We start from the raw sequence: 22,126 nt of genomic DNA on the forward strand, positions 1-22,126 counted from the left end.
TAGGTTGTCAGTGGGCCTTGATGATGTTCTTCTATATCGTCACCCATGGAATCCCTCATATCTGTTGTGCACAGAAAGCTTGCACGTATCTCACAGTGATAGCGTGCAGATGAGTTTGTTTCAAAAGGGTTAACTGCACACAGGTGGGAACTGTGTCATCACTTGTCTGGTAAAAAGCCACCTCACTTCCTTTAACAACCACAGAATGCTCACAGCAAAACCCTGCCTCATGCACATGAGAAAGACAATAACCTGCAAGCTACAGCCCACTAAAACATGTCAAGCACACGGGCTGCGGTTTAAAGCTGACTGCATGGCTTTTCAACTGTTTGCAGGGAGTTGGTTTCTTGACTTACATTAGTAAGGGGAAAAATGGGGATCTTTGTAACTACCAAGGTTAAAGTTAGCCTTCCTCCACAGAAATAAACTCTATTATACTTTAACTTTATTAGCCTCTTAGCTGTTTCTGCAATTAATGTTGAGTTTAAGATCACACAGCTAGTCATAGCTATCATGTCACATCACACTGCCCACCTGAGAGCAAGAAAAGCTCTCTACCACTGAGAAGTTCTTGGGCTCAGTTTCCACTTATGTGTCTTCATCAGTTTTATTTTTACATTTTTCAAATGAAGTAAAGTTGTTGTTGAATGTGATAACACTTACTAACGGACGAGGAGACAAGCCCGGGTTGTTCTTCCACAACATTTAATCTGAGACAGAAAACCCAAGAGACGCTCCGCTGTCCCTGTGAGGGAACAAAAGAACCGACTCCTCCTCATCCTGACATCAAAGATTGTGTGAACTTGATCTAAATATTCCTGACTTTAATGAACATCACTGCCTCAGAACACTGACAGTGACAGCAGACTGTGATCCTGATACAATCACCAGGTAACGTTAACGAGCTAATGTAGCTAATTAGCCCCCACTGATGCTCTGATGATGAAGAATTTCTTGCCCTTTACTTCCTAAACAGCAGTACTATGGACTATAAAATACATAAAACTGTCCGTATGAGTGAAGACATTCATCGTACAGCGGTGTAAGGAGACAGATTCTCCTCTAAACACAAGCAAACATCAGTGAAGTGACATTCTGGTGTTGAATGAAAATTACTGAAAAAATATCTTATCTCTCAGTTTTTTCATTCATAATATTCGGGCCTTTGTGTGTGAGGTGCATGTCTCTAAAGTGTAAACCAGAATTTCCCTCAGGGGATTAATAAAGTATATCAAAATAAAAAATAAAAAGTCACACTTGCGAGGTTGTTGAAACACAACTCCCTAGTGTCCTACATCCGACATGAGAGAGAAAATGAGAGGTTAAAACTCTGGTTTTAAACATGCAGTATGGCCTGTCTTGGTTGAAAGCCCACTCACCACGACAAGGTGCAGGCCGAGAGTAGGAACATATAACACGGGACAAACGTACAAGAAACTATACAGCACGGGACATGTAGAAATGAAAAGAAAAAACACCACAACAATGGAAAACATATGTACAGTTACTGAACCTGAGGGTGAGCAAAGGGGACAAAATTAACAACAAAATAAATCAGGAAATATAGGAATAGTCTGTTAAACAACCCCACTCTTAACTCCAAAACTTTAACTATGAACTCCACAGATTTATCTACCATATAACAACGAGGTAACAGTAACACTTTCCCCACAGCAAAATTAACAATCAAGTCCAAAATAAGTAACTCACATTTTAATCAAACCCTAAAATCCAAACATGTGTTGATGAACTCTGTAATACAAACGATGTACATAATAACTAAAATGAATGATCACTGATCATGATTAAGAGATCAACATCATCTTAGGCCCCGTTCATGCAGGCTCTAAAAGATACTGACCAGTCGTTCATGTGCTCAGTTTTTATCTGACATGGGCTTTAAGTCGTGAAGTTTAAACTGCGCTTTCTCTGTAAAGGCTCTACGTACAATTTCAAGAATGATATTTTCAGTTTGTCTTGGAGTAGCATCCCAGCATATTTTTAATGGAAAACTTGGGCCCCGTTCATGCAGACTCCAACTGATAATCATCTACGTAATCAGTGGCGTTCATTTCAGTAAGAACTCAGGCCCCGAGTTCAATTGTTGTTTTAATTTCAGCTCTGTACATTCAAGATTTCGTTCCCCTTGAGACGACGTGCACTTGCTTATCTTCAGCATGGAAAATAAATATCTCATGTCCATGAGGTCCAAATTGGCACCAAGTTTTGAGATGGTCCATCACATGTCAATGACACAACCCTAACACTGATCGCAGGAAGCCTAATTAAGCTCTCTCGGATGATGTTTGCTCTCTCGTCCCGTCATGCTGTAGATCAGGAAGTAAGCAAAGGGAATCTTCCAAGACGCATTAATTGCAACAACAATGAGGACCAATGCTTGTGTTGCAATATCATTTTCAATTTCACCAGCCCTGATGTCAACATGACAAACGTGAATTTGGTGCCCCCCAAACTCAGTCTGCTTTTGAATCATCCATCATAAATGAGCAAACTGTGTCCTTACCTAATCCCTTCTGATCAGAAACATGACTTTTTAGAGCTGTGAAAGAAGCAACAGTAAATCCAGGATCTGCAGAGATGCTAGTCACCATTTTGTTATGGTTTGTGGATGAGGCAAAGCCAAAAGAAACTTCTCTCTGACATAGTCGTAGGGACTTTGGAGACTAGCTGTGCAGTGTTGTAGCGATTTGTTTGAAAGATCTATCTGGGAACATCTTCAAGACCAGATAGAAGAGAGGCATCATTCAGATGAAATTAGAAGTTTCTTCTGAAGCACTTCAAGTAAACCTTTCATGGAAGAAACGTTTGCCTTCGATCTTCTTGTGTGCTGGCTTTTCAATCTCAGCTTTTTTTGAGCTGCACACAGCCTTACTTCTGCAGCATGAGAAGTAAGAGAATGAGGAATACGAGAGTGAGAAAGAGTGATCGCCCTGAGATAAGCTACTAAGCTGTTTTGGCCTAATGCATGAGTGATGTAAGGCTGCCCAATTTTTGCTCTGATTTTTTTGCGTTGATGGCTGCTACCTAGACCAACATCTTCCCCTGCATTTGCTGTCAGCGTAATATCATCATCATTCATGCCATCTTGAGCAACAAAGGCTTGTTGAGGTTGCTCTGATCATCAATGAGATTTACGACACTGCTACCATCATCTACATCTGCAACCTCCTCACCACTACTTAAAACAATTATGCCCTTGTCACTTACCTCATTTGTACTTACCACCAAGCATTTTCCTCCTGGCCCTTGGTTTTTGTCCTCAAAGAAGATGAAAATGGTAGACACAGCAGTGTTCTTCAGACATGTCCTCCGCTATTAAAATGTCAAAACAAAAAGGAAAAAATAATTTAGACAGAAAATAGCAGTTATCCATTAAATTTGTGCATTTTCTTTAACCATTTGTGTGTAAGACTGCATTTATAAATTCTACAGTGTACTACCCAGACAACAAAAGGTACAGTATTAGGTAATCAACATTGAAATTATTCTTTTTATTACCAGATTGTAATCATGCAATTTTCAGCTCCCTCACTCACAGAATGATATTCCACATACAATTGCCACAGATGACATTAAGCATTTTATTGTGGATACTATAGTACTTCATCAGTTTAAAATCAATAAGTTTCTTTGTTAATAATAAGATTAAAAAGATCTCTGTACCCTGGAGTCAGTGCCAAGGTGACAGCTTTCAAAGTGTTCACTGCACAGACGAGAGGTTTTGTTAGGAGTCCAGTTCTGTCTTCTCATGTCGAGCATCCACTGGTTCAGCCTATCTGGATCACAGAGGAAAACTATTTACAGGAAAAATGTGTTAACACGTATGTCAGTCCAACTTGTTCACATACATCTTAACATGAAACAAATACTACTTCAATTATTTAAATAGTTAACAGGTCCTGAACTCTCTGTGCTTTTGTACAGAACATGTTTAACTTTCTCTTAAAAATAGCAATAACTTAAGACATTATTGTTGAAACAGACTTGCACATAATAAATACACAAAGTTTGTTTTTTAATGTCAACATTTATGTGGAGTATAACATTCATCATAACGTGGGATAATCATATTTACAGTCTGTGATTAACCACTGTGGTGGGCCTTTAGTTTCTAAAAATCACACAAACTCATTCTTTTCAACATATTAACAACAAACATTTCTGAATTACTTTTTAACCCATTTTAATAGTCCTGGGTCATAGCCTTGGTTTTTGCGTGTGTCCCGCTCCGTCACCGCACCATCACTCCATATGGATCCAAGAAGAACTACTCTCGCGAGATTCTGCTCAGAGACGGGGAAGAGTGGGCGGGACTAATTTTAGATTGGCTAGTTTAGTCAAAATGACATTAAGATTGACAGGTGGTTTGACCGGTCACATATGTTTTGTAGCATTATATACACAAAATTACGGTGGCTGGGAAGTGCAAAGCAAAATCACAAAGTGTGAAACACTTTTACAACATTTGATACAAATTTACATTTTAAAAAACATTTTTTGCATTTTTATTCAACAAAATGATATGTACCAAATGCAGGAAGTGACCTAGAAGTGATTGAGTGAGGGGTCATTTTGTTTGTTTTGTTTTGACATTTTTAATGCCGTTTCGGTGCCAAATTAAATGTATTATAGTCACGAGTAGTGGGATAGCTGGCTGTCTTGGTTCCAGGTGCCAACTTCTAGATATAAGGATTGGTGAAAAATCAAGGAAAGATTTGAATGGGGCACCTAATTCTGTTCCAAGTTTCCTACTTGTTGTTGCGACTTGAGCAGGTGTTCACGTGCATTTTACAACTCGGAAACTCGTTTTTCCGATGTGTCCGACGCCACATTAATGCAGCAGTAAACTCACCTGTCTGTCATTGGCTGGAGAAAACACACAAGCTCCCCGCCCAGAAACGTCCCGAGTCACTTATTGTTACTTTATTGATCCCAAACTGGGAAATTGTGGTGTTACAACAGCATGTTATCAGAGCAAATAAAACAATATAAGAATAGACACATAGTAAATAAGCACTTAAAATATAAAAAATAAGAATAGGAAGAGATTTATACATCAAGGATTTAACTTAACACTCCTACTGGTTTAAAACAATGAAAAATGAAATACAACATTTATTTAGGCTTGTCAACTGAATGTAAAAATACTTGCTGGAGGTAAGAGATGTAAGTTTGCAAAAACAATGACGACAGTGGTAAATATGCAATAACGATATAGGGTGTTAGAGCCATTTGTGTGTTCAGTATGTATGTGTGCTCTGTGGTAGTTCCTTGTGGTCACAGTAGGGGGCACATTCACTTTGGTGTTGGGAAGGTTACAAGTAGAAGAAGAGTTAATCACGGACAGGTGAGCAGCCCACCGTGAGAGGCACACAGTTTTTGACCGCTGTTAAAATGTATCATGAATGGAACATTTATCCTGGCTTTGTTTTACATTCAAGTTATAATGGAATAAGTGTATGTAAACGACCAGAATATGTATTGTAAATGAACGATTCAGATAAACCCGTTTGAGTGTGACAGCACAGAGTTGATTGAATTATTGCCACGAAACACGGAAACAACGTGTCAATTAAGTACGGTAGGCTATCAGCCCCTCAGTGGCTCAAACTTTCGAAAAGCAAGATCAAGCCACTACATAGGGGGTTACCCAGAGCTGTGCAAATTCGTGGTTGTGCAATCAAAGATATATATGTTAAAGTGCAGGAGTGTAGATACGTTATCAGTTGAAACTATTCACTATAATGATGAGTCAGACAATGTCGTTAACTTAAATGTAAGGATAGTGTGTCAATTTTACAAGTAGCATGAGCAGAACAGATTACAGTATGGAGAGACAGATATTATCATGATGATGACATTTCTCTGCTCGCAAAAGGTGAGCTGTTGTAAAGGGTTATGGCCTTTGGTAGGAAAGATTTCCTGTATCTGTCCTTGTGACAGCTTGTGACAGCTAGAGTCTGCTCATCCCCTTCTTGTACACAGTCTGAGTGTTGGCCTTCCAGTTCAGTCTGTCATCTATGTTGACACCCGTTACTTGTACTCCTCCACCACAGACACATCCTCTCTCAGAATACACAGTGGTAGTGGTGGCGTTGTTTTCTTCCTTCTGAAGTCAATCACCAATAGCCTAAGGCCGTGTTCACACTGGACTTCTTTTTTCAGAAAAAAAGCGCTTTCAGCGCCTTTTGAGCGCTTATGTGCGAGTGTTCTGTAACCTTAACAACGGGATCTAGTCTGCGGTGCAACCGCGCCAGAGCCGGCCGGAGCACAACGCATCAATTAGCACAGAAAAGAACAAACGGGACGGGAAGTCAGACACCGATACAACATTAAAACATCCGGTTTATTTTCAGAATAAAACTCTCCGTTTTGACGGTTCAGAAAAACGACCGTTTGTTTGTGTGTTTATGTGTTTATAAGGTTTTTATTGAGTTTTATACCACGATCATTGTATAATCTGTTAAATTACCGCGGAAATTCCTTTTTCTCCGTACTCCAGCTGTCCGGCTGTGCTCTCCGTGCTGCGGACTGAGAACGCAGCCGGTGGGTGTTGACGGATGAGGATGCACGGTCCCATAACGGACCGGAGCGGACACGCAATGCACACATATCTGGTGGAAGTTTGCCGTTTTTGGGCACCGGTAACTAGGGACGTAGGTTACTACTTGTCCTGATTGGTCAGCTGTCAGAAAGGCGCTTGACGTCACCCAGCGCTGAAAAGTTGATCTAATTCAACTGAAAAAGGCATCGGGCGCAGCGCTTTTTGAAAAGGCGTCTGCTTTTTAAAAAGGCGTCATCCTTTTTCATTTTTCCATAGGCTTGTATGTAAAAAAAGGCGCTGGCAGTTGAAAAAAGAAGTCAAGTGTGAACACGGCCTAAGTCTGTATTTTATTTTGTAGGAAAAAGCTGCTGACTCTATCTTTGAAAACACTCATTGCAAAGATGATTAAGGCCTGTGCAACAAAAATCCACTCTCTACCATACCTTTATGTAAAAACATACGGTCTGTCTGGTGAAAATGAATACCCAAGTGAAAAAATAAGTGAGACACTTGTTTCTTTGAAGTCGGGGCTGCTCATGGGAAACAAAGTTGTGTTGACCGACTCGACCACAGACTTAACACCTCCAGCAGCTTCAGAGAAATAACACACTTCCACCCAAAAGGTGATTCACCAAACACTTATTCATAAAGAAACAATCATTGTGAGAAATGTTCACAGTTTGTATTTTATTTTAATCTAAATAGTCTGTTGGTGAGTAAATATTCCTGCACAGTTGGTTACCTTGACTTACGACTATCACACAGCATCACAGCTGTAATTTGTTTCAAGGTTTGTGGCTTCGGGTGCAGATGGCCAAGCGATATTTGGACTTGCGATTTTTGCGCTGAAATGTATTATAGTCACAGGTATTGGGGTAGCTGACTGTCTTGGTTCCAGGCAAATATCAAATCAGACAAAAGCCCTATGATTGAAGCTTATATTGCATTTAATTCGGCACCAAAACGGCATCAAAAAACAGAAAAAAAGGCAAAGGTACAAGACTGTGTTCATCATTTTCGCCGGAGCCAAGGAACTACCCATCCCACAATCCATTGTGAATGATATCGTTTCTTCTTAAAAGTAACTTTTATCGTTGTTATAGTGTTTATACTGTTAATACAAGTGTTGTACTATCTTGTAGTTTGTCTTTTGGAAAATATAAACTACATTCATGACAGGGTTATCAGTACATATCGTCTTAGCTAGCCTGCTAGCAAAACTTATCTGTTCGCATATGGCTCCGATTTGCGGGAAAAATTGCCATGGTAACAGCAAGCTCAACCAATCAGAGACGTCGCTGTGATGCTATTAGCTTAGTTCTTTTCCCGATATCTCTTATAAATCTTGTTTTCTTAAAACGAAGTGGATATCATGTGACCTTGTGTCTCCATATACCATCGCCATATACCTACGTTGGATGGTTATGACATAATGGCTAATAAACAAATCTTCTATTGCGAAAATGAACGAGATGTTTACTTCCGGAAGCACACTGTTGAGCCCTATAACGGTAAGACTAACAATGTTTTCAGTTACAGTATGTTCTTCTCCACACCTTTGTTAATGAAGATGTACTTTTGTACTACTCTTAATTAGAGAGACAGGACAGAGGACAGAGTGGGAAATCAGGGAGAGAGAGTGAGGAATGACATGCGGGAAAGGAGCCACAGGTGAAAATCAAACCCAAGCAACAGCCTCTGTTCAGTAGTGTGCAAATTAACCACTAGGCAACCGGCGTGCCACCTCTCCACTCTTTTTGTTGATATTTTGATTCTGTTGAACTAGCATTACCCAGAACTTCCACCAGATACATGTGCAATGCATGTTGGCTCCGTTACAGCTCCACGCACCCTCGTCCGTCAACACCCACAGGCTGCGTTCTCAGAGCGCAGCACAGCCGGACAGCTAGAGCGCAGAGACAAAGAAATTCCCACGGTAATTTTACACAAAAACACATAAGGTCATTGTTCTTAACCTTCAAAACCGAGTGTTTTAATCTGAAAGTAAACCCGATGTTTTAATGTTGTTTCGGGGTCTGACTTCCTGTCCCGCTTGATCTGCTCCGTGGTAAATTGATGCACTGTGCTCTGGCATCTGGGCCTTGCATATCTGCTGCAAAGGACTCCGGACTGACGGAGCTTGGACTGAGCTGAGACGCATCGCAACTCGGCGTTAAAAACATGAAAAAGATATCAAGAATTTAAAGTCACTAAATTTGGCTGATGGGACAAAGAAGAAGATCAACATGTTCCACAAAACTCTCACCTTGTGTGACAACAAAGGAGCTTGACGATGAATGATGTCACACGTGTTGTTAAACGTGTGAAAGAGAGGGAGAGGCTGTGAATGTGTGAAGCACTCTGTGGGTGCCACTGGTTCAAGATATTTTCCTCTGCTGCACTTTTCCTATCAATAACCCCCCCCCCCCCCCCCCCCCGTATTGATTAGCAAAACACTGAAGCCCCATGAATTAAAAATAAGGAAACATATCAAATGTTGAATCACATATTTTTTTGTTTATGACAAAATGGTAGCAGCTTGTTGCTCTGACTCTGTATAAGAGGGCGAAATCATCAAAACAAGAGCCAGCTATTTTACTGCACATTCTCACGATTTGCTCTAACCTCTTCCTATTTTTCAAGTTGACAGACCCGCAGATAAAAGAGAAGGTAAAAACAGACTCAATAAAACAAGAATAAAACATTCTTATAAAAACACAATCAACATTAAAATTCCTCAGTTTTTGATAAAAAGTGAATATGCTGATGTGCCTTTGCACAAACAGCATCTGTGTTGGCTTCAAATGTGAGGTTTTTGTCAACGATTGTACCCAAGTATTTAAGTTGATTCACCACATCAACAGCCTGTCCAATCATTGAGGTGGATGCTTCCTCCAAAAGTCAATAATCACCTCCTTGGTTTTAGAGATGTTTATTTCTAAAAGGAGCGTTTTACTCTACTCAGGGAAGTCTGCCACTACTGGACCATGGTCAGACTCCTGCTGACAACTACAGAGTCACCTGCAAACTTGACTACGTGTCTGCCATCGTAATGACATTGACAGTCATTTGTAATACAAATAATAGTGGTGAAAGGACACATCCCTGGGGTGAGCCAGAAGAAGATAAAAGAACATCAGATAAAACATTTACCTGATATTCTTTGATATTCTACTTCTACTTCTTTGACACATGTTGCTGGCATCTTTTTTTTTCCTCTCTCAAAACAACAATGACATTTCTCAGTTTCAACATTTGACATGTTTTCTCTCTGCTATTTGGGTTCCAATGTTTTGCAGTACATCTCATTCTGTTTTGATTTACAAAATTCCAATCTTTTAAATAGGATACGTTTTGCAGCTTGCACATATAGTTCACAAGGTGACTATTTAAAAAATGAAGACATGCAGTAGTGTGCATTTCATTCTGTTAAAACATACAGTATCAGAAAGTTGTCTGTCTACATGTTTTTGGTCATGCAACTCACAGCAAAAACATTGACCACAAAACCACAATTATTTCCTATCACACTCACACCTTTAGACATTCACATGTAGTCCACCCTCCTCATTTGGAAATCTAAAACTGTTCATGTGCGTCGGAGGACTTGTGACCCACCTGGTCACAAGGGTATATAAAGAGAGACCCATTGGGTCCTGGTCATGTGCTGAGGACCAGTTGTCTTATTGAACCGTCTGTTTCAAAGAGCTCACAAAGTTTGAAGCATCATCTCTTTCTAAAGTCTGGTAAGTCAAGCTTTTGAGCACCATACTTTTTTGTAATTCAACCAATAGTTCAACAATGATTTTATCAACACTACAAACTAAAGTGAAGGTCATTTTATTGACTTGTTGTTTTGTGTGTTTGTAGAGTCTTAACACTTCAGAGAAACATGCTGACCTTCATTTCATTCTTCTTACTCTGCGGCTGGATGCTGCCTGCAGACTTCATGGCGGTGAGTGGAGCATTTAAAAACCTGAGAGCGATCCTCAAATTATTTTAACTGTAACTGTTTTCAAGAACATGTCTACCACCCATAAGTTTGACAACAAATGTTGGGAACAAATGTGTGCTTAAGATCGTAGGATTCTCAAAACGTATGGAGATAATCATCTACATTATTGGTGAATTGCTTCGATTAAACTAAGTGTATGCAGTCAAATGCATCAGTTATTCTGCTGCAGCATCACCTGCACTTCTGTATTTCGTCACTAGGAGCCGCTGCAGTTGAACGACCTTGCCCTTCATTATTTTCTTTGTCTCTCCTCAGATCCGTTTCAACTTCCCTCTCCGAGAGAAAAAAACCATCCCGTTGAGTATGGTTGAAGATTCGGTTGATGACATGTACTTTGGCTGCCAGGAAAAAATGATGGAAAAAGTCAAGACCTACTACTTTAACAAAGAAATTAGAAATAGAAAATTTGAATCCGCCTGGAATGAGGCAGCAGAGTGTGCTGAGAAGAAACCAAAGGAGGCTGACAAGGCTCTGACCAAAGACCACATGCATGCAATCTGTGTTTATACTGATAATACTATTTATGATATTTTCAACACAGCAGTCAGAACAGAAGCGAGCGACTACAGCTCCTCATTTCAGTTCCATTCCTTACATTTTCTTCTGACATCTGCCATACAGATCTTGAATAGCAATTCCAAATGTCACACAACTTACAGACGCACAGAAAGTTTGTTTTCTGGCGATGTCGGACAAATCATTCGCTTTGGTTCCTTTGCCTCCAGCTCTTACTACAACAACTTAACAGACTTTGGTAGTGAGACCTGCTTTAAAATCAAGACCTGTGCTGGAGCTTATCTGGGGGACTATTCTGCAATTGATGGAGAAGAAGAAGTGCTCATCCCACCATATGAAATATTCAAAGTAACTGAGAAAGTTCTCGGTAAGGGTAATTTTGGAGAACTGAACGACTGTAAAGTCGTCTATGTGCTGGAGAGTACAGGTGGGATGAGCAGACTGAATTGTAAAGCTGCGCTTCCATGAGTCCTCTGTGGCTCCTCAAAGAAAATCAACCAGTCATTTTTACTCTTTCTTACTTTTATCACCATGTATTGCTTCAACGCAGGGGTGTCATGTCCATTCACAGATTTCGTTTTTTACATCTGTCAGGATTTTATTTGATTTCTTCGTATGATTTTTTTAACAATATGTAGTATTGATCAGAAATGTTTTAAGTTAAATATATTCTTCTTCTAATGCCGTATACAACACCTAACAAAGGTTACCATACCATGAGATAAAACAAAAAGGTTAAAATGGACTCACTAAAAGATCTGTAGTATAAAACCATCAGGGTCTCGTCAACATTAAAAGTATTCAGTCTGAGCAGAAAGAGTCTCTGCAGGCCCTTCTTGCAGATTGCATTTGTGTTCTCTAGTTGGTTTGACCCAAAGGTTGCTGCGTGAGGTCACTCCACAGCAGCAGTTAAAATATTTGACTTCAGAGTGGTGGGGAAAGATTAAGGTGAATGAAAGCTACAAAACAGAAGAATCTCACATGATTTAGTTGTTTTTTTCATAGACTGTAAGAATGACAGAGAAATTATACCTCTTGTACCCATTCAAAATGCAAAAAAAGGCATTATTATCTACCCCCCCCCCCCCCCCCCCCCCCCCGGCTTTTTGGCTTGCATGACGCCCCTGCTTTAATGGTTGATGTGTTGTTTATTTTTTTTGTAATAACTACTGTTTCTTGCTTCTATTCATTAAACTGCTTGTTGCAAAACAACATTGGTTTTGTGCTCTCATTTCTCAGTTTCAAGACCATAGACTTTATAAAGAAAGAACAGCAGAGCCCTGTGCCTCAAGTTCATCCAAAAGACTCCCCGTTTCCACCAAGCAGTCCAGTTTAGTTCGGTTCGGTACAGAACCCATTTACTGGCGTTTCCACCGTCAAAAGTTGGGAATGGATACCGCCATACTTTTTTGGTACCCTTCTGTTGGGGTGCCAAGGGTACCGATCCGACCCTAAATGGTCCCTTTTGTTTTCTCTGTCCCGTTCTTCTTCTTCTTCGTTGAACTTAATTATTAGCGGGTTACACTGTGTTGGGCTGCTATGCAGTGGTGTAGTAGTGGCTCAAGAAGTGGGTATACTCTTAATTTTCCCCGCAAATGTTTTTTTTTAGGTGACCAGTCCAGCAGAGGAAAAATGGCCTTTGTAATAAACAGTGACATGTGAGACTACTCATTCATACATTCAATTAGTACGTACTAGTCAATTAGAGACAGAGTAGGGAGGGTCATCCCTTCATCATCATAGGAAAAAATTGCAGCAAACTATTGAATATAGTCAGTTAATCAATGTGTGAATCAGAGGAGATTTAGAATTGGTGCATACCACCATATGGAAGTTGGTCTGGCCTCAGCGCCCTTGAGCAAGGAACTAAACCCCAAACAGCTCTGGTGGGCTCCCTGTGTAGCAGACCTACTCTGACATCTCTCCACTAATGCATGTCCACAGATCATGTTTGTGTGTGTGTTTGTGTGTGTGTGTGATTTGGGCCTATGTGTGTGAGAAGCATGTCTCTCTATAACAAAGAGAGGGGGGGGGGGGGTTCAGTGCCTTGCTCAAGGGCACATCAGCAGTGCCCAGGAAGTACACTCAACTGCCTTGCTTGTTGACAAGCAGCGCCTCTGCCGGCAACCCTCTGGTTCCCAACGGTCTGGGTTACTACCGCCCAACATGTTACCTCATCATGTTACTCACCTGTTATCAGATAATCAAATGAATTGTCAGCTGTTGCATCAGGTGACTTCTTTTTGCATCTCACTACTTTTTCAGCCTTTTTGTTGCCTCTGTTCCAACTTCTTTGACACATGATGGCATCTTTTTTTTCCTTTTCTCAAAACAACAATGACATTTCTCAGTTTCATCATTTGACATGTAATGAAAACGTGCTGCAGTGTGCATTTCATTCTGTTAAAACATATCGGAGAGTTGTCTGTCTTTGGTTCTGCAGCTCACAGCAAAAACATTGACCACAAAACCACACTCATTTCCTATCACACTCACACCTTTAGACATTCACATGTAGTCCACCCTCCTCATTTCTACAAACTTGTTCATGTGCATCGAAGGACTTGTGACCCACCTGGTCACAAAGGTATATAAAGGGAGACCCATTGAGGACCAGTTGTCTCATTGAACCGTCTGTTTCAAAGAGCTCACAAAGTTTGCAGCATCATCTCTTTCTAAAGTCTGGTAAGTCAAGCTTTTGAGTACCATACTTTTTTGTAATTCAACCAATAGTTCAACAATGATTTTATCAACACTACAAACTAAAGTGAAGGTCATTTTATTGACTTGTTGTTTTGTGTGTTTGTAGAGTCTTAACACTTCAGAGAAACATGCTGACCTTCATTTCATTCTTCTTACTCTGCGGCTGGATGCTGCCTGCAGACTTCATGACGGTGAGTTGAGCATCTGTACCTGAACAACTGCTGTGTGATGTGTCTATAATTGTAGACCTACTGGTTGAGGGCCCTGGTAAAGTGTTGGTTGCTGCTATCTATCTATCTATCTATCTATCTATCTATCTATCTATCTATCTATCTATTTATCTATCTATCTATCTATCTATCTATCTATCTATCTATTTATCTATCTATCTATCTATCTATCTATCTATCTATCTATCTATCTATTTATCTATCTATCTATCTATCTATCTATCTATCTATTTATCTATCTATCTATCTATCTATCTATCTATCTATCTATCTATCTATCTATCTATTTATCTATCTATCTATCTATCTATCTATCTATCTATCTATTTATCTATCTATCTATCTATCTATCTATCTATCTAGCCACTTGTGCAGGTGATGTTTTAATGCTGACAAAGCTTTGCAAAAGTATTCTACATACCCACCTTCAAGTAAAGCACAAGTCTCTTCATGTTTTAGTTTATTTCCTCTTACTGGCTCCCGACTCAAATTTTTTTTTACTCACTTCCGACTCTGCAGCACTTGCCGGGGCGGCATCTGTGATTGGTCAGAAGTTGATTGATCATGTCAGTGATGCATGCTTGCAGTGTAAAAATGACAGGAAGGGCAGCATAGGCCTCCTCTCTCTCCTCCAGCTGATATATTACTGACATGCGCTGCTGCGTGCATAATAAAAAAAACAAAAATATAACAACATGAGGCCACTCAAACAACTGTTTTGCCTTATTATCGTGTGTATGTCCAAATGGACTTGTGATGATTGCATCTGTGTCTCACCGTCTTCTAATATGTGCCCTGGGGTATTGAGAATGAGTGTGTGTGTGTGTGTGTGTGTGTGTGTGTGTGTGTGTGTATGTGTGTGTGTGTCTGTGTGTACGTGTGTGTGTGTGTGTGGTTGTGTGTGGTTGTGTGGGGAGATTGATGTTAGCATGTTTTGCTTGTTATGTGCCTGTAGGCTATGCATTTGTGTTTATAGACTTGCAATGTTATTTTTCTTTTGCTTTCATTCTCACATTCTTGGGTCCTCCATTGCTTTGGCAATTGACTATTTGTATGCCTGTAAAAGTATTGCCCCGTGTTGTCCTTTGTGTCACTGTTTCACTTGTTTTGTTATCTCATGAATAAAGGAACTTTAACATCTGTCCGAGGAAGAAAGAATAATAATAATAATAATAATAATCTTTATAAGCTCATGGCCTTAAAGCTGCCCAACTTTAGGACGTGCTGCAGCATCACCTGCATTTCTGTATTTCGTCACTCGGAGCAACTCTTTGTACTATAGCTTTATGGATATGGCCGCTGCAGTTGAACGACCTTGCCCTTCATTATTTTCTTTGTCTCTCCTCAGATCCGTTTCAACTTCACTCTCCGAGAGAAAAAACAGGCCATCCCGTTGGGTATGGTTGAAGATTCGGTTGATGACATGTACTTTGGCTGCCAGGAAAAAATGATGGAAAAAGTCAAGACCTACTACTTTAACAAAGAAATTAGAAAAAGAAAATTTGAATTCGCCTGGAATGAGGCAGCAGAGTGTGCTGAGAAGAAACCAAAGGAGGCTGACAAGGCTCTGACCAAAGACCACATACATGCAATCTGTGTTTATACTAATAATACTATTTATCATAGTTTCAACACAGCAGTCAGAACAAAAGCGAGCGACTACAGCTCCTCATTTCAGTTCCATTCCTTACATTTTCTTCTGACATCTGCCATACAGATCTTGAATAGCAATTCCAAATGTCACACAACTTACAGACGCACAGGAAATTTGTTTTCTGGCGATGTCGGACAAATCATTCGCTTTGGTTCCTTTGCCTCCAGCTCTTACTACAACAACTTATTAAAGTTTGGTAGTGAGACCTGCTTTAAAATCAAGACCTGTGCTGGAGCTTATCTGCGGGACTATTCAGTTTTTGGTGACCGAGAAGCTGAAGTGCTCATCCCACCGTATGAAATGTTCATGGTAACTAAGAAAGTTCTCGGCCCGCTTAATTACGGGGAACTGCACGACTGTGAAGTCATCTATTGGCTGGAGAGTGCAGGCTTGAGAAGCAGACTGAACTGTAAAGCTGCGTTTCCATGAGTCCTCTGTAGCCATCTTTACTCTTTCTGACTTTGTTTTAAAGATTTATTTTGGGGCTTTACTTGCCTCTGTTTTAGAGATAGGACAGTGGGCAGAGCCAGACACCAGGGAGAGAGAGAGTGGGGAACGACATATGGGACAGGAGCTTCAGGCGGATGCTTCGAACCCGGACCACCCACCCTCGAAGGTCAAGCCTCCGAACATGGGGCGCGCTCTAACCACTAGACTACCAGCATCCCACTCTTTCTGACTTTGATCACCATGTTGTTGTAGACAGTCATGACTCAGAGAGACATTTACACAGGATAGACTTGATTTCTGATATATTTATGTTGAACATGTCGCACATTCGGCCTTTAAGGAAGTGATTAATCAAAAACAAATAAAAACAGTTATGATAAATGAGGTGATTTAGATGTATTTTTTCACACACTTCAGACTAGCAGAGGAATAATACCTCTTGTGCACATTCAAAATGCAAATAAAATGGCATCATTTGTCACCCTTTCTGTCTCACCCCCACCCCTAATGTCCCTGCTTCAAGGGTTGATGTGTTGTTTAACCTTTTTGAAATAACTACTGTTTCTTGCTACTGGTCATTAAACTGCTTGTCGCAAAACAACGTTGGTTGTATGCTCTCATTTCTCAGTTTCAAGATCATAGACTTTATAAAGAAAAGACAGCACAACCCCTCGCCTCAAGTTCACCCAAAAGACTCCAAAGGTCTACGGTCCAGATTCATCAGCTTTAAAACACTAAAGCTCCAAACCAAAAGAAAAGAGCTGAAGCTATCAGGCATTTTTAAATTGTGTGGGTGCAGCTGCAGAGAAGACCATAAAATATCCATTGATTCACTCAGCCACCTCCAAAAGCTTTGTTGATTTGGATACAACTAATCGGAATAAAATCAGCAGAAAAAAAACAAACACTCAGGCGTAATGTGACATGCAGAACCCTGATATGCACCAGAGCTAGTAGACTGGAGGGTCTTTGGTTTGTCCCACTGCTGATTTTTCAGTTTTGTACATTAGCACATATTTATTTATTGGGTATTTCTTAAACAATCATTAAGAACATCCTGAGAGGTAAAGTAGGGAGTCATCAGAGTACCAACAAAAGGTTTGTGATATGTTGCTCTGGTGCCACTCATTCTGTGAAGACACTTGAACAAAAATCACATCAATATCCAAGAAAAGAAACAGACTATATCTTTATTAAATTTCCCTAAAAGCCAACATAGTGCAGTTTCCAATATGACCACCTTTAAGCAAACCACTATCAGGGCAGAGATGGGTAAACCAAGGATCCAGAGAAGGTGTTTAGGCCCTCAACGTTCCCACAAAGCTGCCTCCCGCTCAGCAGCTCTACATAGACCTGGCCTCCCTGCTCCACAGACAGCAGGACCGTCTGGGTGCTGCTGTCCTCTGAGTCCTCTCTGTTGTCTTCCCAGGTAGACGCCACCACCTCCCCATTTCTCATGAGCTGCACCTTGTAGTACATCTTCTCGCCTTCCCCACCGACCTTGGAGTAGACCGAGAGGGCGAAGGAATACAGTCCAGAACGAGGGGCTGTGAATGTACCTGGAAAAAAAACGTGTTTCAGGTGAGCAGATAACACAGATAAAGTGATTAGCATTTTTGAAAAGCCATTAAGGGACATCACTAAATCTAACTAAGCATGTTGTGTTAATCTTAAATGTCCGACAATCAGATATTCAAGCAGCTAATTTCATTGCTTTTGAAAATAAGGTCTATAATTCGGAAAGAAATCCTGAATTCATTATCAGACCACATAACGTCTCCGGGGACCATTCCCTACGCTCTACTGTGCAAAAACAGAACTTCACTTAATGTACAAAGACCCACAAAGCTATGAGAAATGGTGTATGACGGACTGATGGCTCGGCTAAGTTAGCCGTCAAACAATGCTACTCCTAAAGAATATATCCTCTTCCTCCTCTTCCTCTCCTTCAATGATTTAAATCCTCCTCTGAGCGCCCCTAAAGGCCTGGATAACTTCTTCTGAAGACTGTTTTCTGAATGTGTGTCTTTTTTGATTTGGCAGGCTTTATGCAGCACGTTTGGTGTTCATGCAGTTGTTTCTGATTTTTGCAGCACGATTGGTTCATTTGTCAGTCTCTGTATTTGTTTGAGACTTTTGCCTTTGCTTTGAAATGAATATTGTTTCTGAATTTGATGAACGCCTTTCCTGAGTGAAGCTTTGTTGTAGTTCATGTAGGATGCGGTAGGTATATGACCGAGCTGTGATCAGCTGTGATTTAATCAGCCTGCTGATTAAATCATCTAATCACGCACAAACCAATCACAGCCAATACTCATAACTAGGTGGTCCATTTAAATACGACTTCCGTCTCACTGATCCCTGCTACGCTAATGCTGCTCGCACTGCACTGCTGCTGGCAAAGCTTTGCCTCCACCACCCCATCTTCCGCCTCCTTTCAGGCCTAAAGCTTTTGGTGCACCCTCATACAAGGTGGTTTAGCCTTCTGCTACCTTGAAAGCTGAGGCATGCTGCTCGGCAGACCTGTTGAGCATCTTTACAGCAGAGTCATCTGCTGCAAGTTTACCTTCATTTCCATTTTGCAATAAAAGATTAAATCTATGACGAGAATGATATAAGTCGTTCAGGCTGTTGTAAGTCAGTTGCCCTTGTCGGCCACTGTAAACCTTGTCGGACAACACTTGTATGAGATGTTAAAATTAGCGCTTACCCAGCGTTGGGTTGTATCCACTTCCATGGTTGAGCGTGATGACGTCATAAGGAATTGGACTGTTCCTGGTGAAAGGTCCAAAGCAGGTCTTTCTCCGGCTCATGGAAGCTGTGAATGCAACTCTTACCCCTCCTGAAACAAACAAAGGGAAGTCAACAGAGAAGTTAAAAACAGCACTCTCATGTCATTGTTAAATGTCTTTGGCAGGATCTTAGGCATAGAGATTTTTTTTTTTTAAATGAGTCCTCTGAAAACTCTCGTGCCCTCCCTGGGTAGGATCTGAAAATTACAATAAATGCAGCGTTGTGCCCACAGACAACTATTTTTCAAAACCAATGAGTGATCAGAGTTTAGTTGTGGCACTGACTTAGAATAGGGATGTGTGAGATTAGCCGACTAAACGATTAAAGATGGTCAACCTTCGCTAGTCAGCACCAGAATTACCACATCCCTCCCTTGCCCATGCTGTAGCTCTGCTTAAAGGCTACTGCCATAGTGATCTACTACCCAGATGTAAACCAGCACAGTTGATTTGTAGCTTCTTGTGCCGTGGAGCGATTTGACAGTATTTTGATCTAGAAAATGGGGAAAAGGTTGTAGTCCATGTCAGGTTACACCAACATATGACCTCTCAAACTGGGAATGCATCATCAGCACAGGCATGTGGATGTTAACCTACAAGGAGGACTGAAGGCAGGATTTTCTGGCACTGCTAACGTTAGTTAGTGCCACTTGCAAACCAGTGACATAAAATTACATTTTAGGAAATATGGCCCTTAATGGCCTTATATGTGATTTTTTGAAACAGCAGATGTCGCCCTTGAGCACCAGCATGAAACCAAAACAACTTGCGGTGCATTGTTCTGTTAGCATGCTAATGCTAGCAATCTTTATTATGCTCGTATCTTCACACTGCATGTAAATTTACCCGAAATGAGCGTGATCTAGAAACGGAAGAATTTAAATTTGCAATTATTAGCCAGGAAATTAAGTGCTAGGAACATCCCTAGTTTAGAATTTAAATTAGATCTCTGTATATACAAAATATAACATCTCAAAGGGAGTTAACTAGATAGTCATAGACTTGGTAAAAGCATTATTTCTATGCCAACATGGACTAAAGACCAAGTTCACAACATTTGAACATCTCTACAAGCAAGAGGAACGTCTGTAAATTGTCCCATTGTGAGTTTTGCAGCAGTGTAGGTTGTTGCTGTATCAAATCCTCAAAAAGGAGTTTGATGAACGTCTGACACAAGAAGACCATGAGCTGTTTGAAACAGGGTCCTTGTTGCAGAGTACCTATGACTTCATGGATGCTGTCTCCCAGCTGGAAAATGCGCGTGGACAGTTCCATCACTCTCTGGAAGATTTGGTCCTCCGCCTCTTGGAGCTCTGTGGCCGCGCAGCAGCAGCCTCGCTGGTTCTTGAACGTACACTCGCAGTCCCACTTTCTGCACGGCAGCTCGCCTTCCCACGAAACTAGAAATGTATGAGGGGGGGAAATTGGCTTGATATTGAAATCGCTGCTGCTTTCTGTATAGTGAGAAAAATACTGGCACGTCACACTCCATGGATACATTTGAGAGAAAGAGTAAATATCAAAATGTCACAATGTGTCATGTGTCCTGTTTATGCATTGTATCATCAGTATATATATCTGCAGGAATTTGATATAGAAAGTCATTAATGTTTGCCTTGAACAGTAGAGGAGTGATAGTTGGGTTTACCTGCTGCCATCTGTAAGCTGCTGATCGAGTTTTCGGCTCTCACACTGTCCCACAGCAGGCTCAGGAGAAACAATGTGCAAGCTGTAGCTCTCATCTCAATCTGCAGAAAATGTCTTCACACAGCGGAGTCGGTCCTGAAAAATGTTGTCCACTTTACAGGTCATATAATAACACCGAAGACGGGTGGATAAACACATCATCTGTTCTGATATATAAAACTTATTAAACAGACTCAGAGATATATACATAGATTCATACTGATGCCTCTATTCAATTTACTAAAGCAAAGCAGACCAACATGAATGTATGAATACCTAAAACTGCCGCAGTCGGGTGGAGGAGGAGTAGCTATCAGTCAAGGTGAGTTACAAGACGCTGCACATTTCTTCTTAAGCTACATAAACAACGACACGGAAATACGATTATTTTAAAACTAGTGGAACAGCACACTTAAATCTGCAGCAGCAGTAGTGTGTAATTAATTAAACTTATTTCCCTGTGTGTGTGCGTAAGCATACCTGGACAATAAAGCTGATTCTGATCATTAATAGAAAATCTTTACTCACTGCAATCCAGCAGGAATCCTCCTCTTCACTCTGTATCCACGTTCAAAGTTCAAATCACAGGTTATCCTGAAAACCAACACGTCTTTACTGAGGACCTAATGTTAGCGTGCAGTGTATATATTCAGCTCACTTTTATTTCCAGGTGGGCGGAGGAATCTCTGTGTCCATACCTTTATTCCCCTCCCTTAAGACACGTTCAACTCTCCGCTCCACAGGCTAGGTGTGACCTGTGAGGGCAGGTTTTCAGGATCCTGATGAAGTCCCCTGTGTATATCAAAGTGTCCTAAAGATTGTATCCGGCGGCCGTGTCTATGGTTATTAGGTCAGGGGTGTTAGGTTGGCTGATAGCATCGCTCAGTTTGTTGTCTATGATAAGCCTGCTGCATTATCCCTCTACACCTGTCGCGCCATTGGAAACTGATGACACTGGGAAGGCCCTAGTTTAGTTATAGCAGCTGTTTCCAGTAGTGATGGAGGAGGTACACAGTTGTTCCCGTACAGACTGAGGAGGATGCCTAATGTATTTGTTGTATTGGCTTATCGTGCACATGCTGACCTGGGACCGCCACAGAATCTTCCAGAAGGAGCTGGATGTCTTGGTCAACTTGCTTATCCTGCTTCGACCGCACGAGCCGACTCCACAGAAAAATGGATAGATGGATATTCATGGTTTAGGGTCAGAATACAGACAAAGCTATTTCAAAAGAATAAAAGAACTTCAGGCACACTGGCCCTGAAATCGTCTTGAGTTGGTTGTTCACACATGCACCTCACAGACTATCCCGGTCGGAGGTGGAGGTGGGGGGGGGGGGACTCAGGAGGCAAGACGTGATGATGCAACCGACTCCACTATACAACGCTTTTGTGAAATATGATTAATTTAGCGGTTACACATGCAGGAAGTGTGAAAGCATCATAAGAGATTGCAATGCTCCAGATATTGAGGATGTGCAACCAGCAAATTCACAATATCAACTGTATCAAGTA

The 22,126-nt window shown here is 40.9% G+C and overlaps 3 protein-coding genes and 1 long non-coding RNA gene across 6 annotated transcripts in view; 3 read left to right on the forward strand and 1 right to left on the reverse strand.

The window, feature by feature from the left end:
* LOC132994583 (uncharacterized) overlaps nt 1-22,126 on the forward strand; it is a 106,467-nt gene that overhangs the window by 65,820 nt on the left and 18,521 nt on the right. The window lies entirely within an intron of this gene.
* LOC132994029 (ecto-ADP-ribosyltransferase 4-like) lies at nt 10,152-11,564 on the forward strand. Its single transcript, XM_061064103.1, has 3 exons — nt 10,152-10,311; nt 10,436-10,520; nt 10,836-11,564. Exons 2-3 carry the CDS (start codon nt 10,458-10,460, stop codon nt 11,562-11,564), a joined length of 792 nt encoding a protein of 263 aa, XP_060920086.1. The 5' UTR covers nt 10,152-10,311; nt 10,436-10,457.
* LOC132985521 (ecto-ADP-ribosyltransferase 4-like) lies at nt 13,690-16,734 on the forward strand. The gene is made up of 3 exons (XM_061052901.1): nt 13,690-13,781; nt 13,906-13,990; nt 15,378-16,734. The coding sequence occupies exons 2-3, from the start codon at nt 13,928-13,930 to the stop codon at nt 16,110-16,112; spliced, it is 798 nt and encodes a 265-aa protein (XP_060908884.1). The 5' UTR covers nt 13,690-13,781; nt 13,906-13,927; the 3' UTR covers nt 16,113-16,734.
* Nucleotides 16,869-21,971, reverse strand: LOC132985537 (complement C1q-like protein 4). Of its 3 annotated transcripts, XM_061052903.1 has the most exons (7): nt 21,310-21,970; nt 21,140-21,205; nt 20,888-20,967; nt 20,574-20,707; nt 20,146-20,325; nt 18,844-18,975; nt 16,869-17,692 (listed from the first exon to the last, which is right to left on the reverse strand). In XM_061052903.1, the coding sequence occupies exons 4-7, from the start codon at nt 20,665-20,667 to the stop codon at nt 17,391-17,393; spliced, it is 708 nt and encodes a 235-aa protein (XP_060908886.1). In that variant the 5' UTR covers nt 20,668-20,707; nt 20,888-20,967; nt 21,140-21,205; nt 21,310-21,970; the 3' UTR covers nt 16,869-17,390. The 3 variants fall into 3 exon arrangements, with proteins under 3 accessions (XP_060908886.1, XP_060908885.1, XP_060908887.1); XM_061052902.1 differs by having other exon boundaries at nt 21,140-21,970; XM_061052904.1 differs by lacking the exon at nt 20,888-20,967 and having other exon boundaries at nt 21,140-21,971.

This window comes from Labrus mixtus, chromosome 2 (genome assembly GCF_963584025.1).
Source record: "Labrus mixtus chromosome 2, fLabMix1.1, whole genome shotgun sequence".
NCBI lineage: Eukaryota > Metazoa > Chordata > Actinopteri > Labriformes > Labridae > Labrus > Labrus mixtus.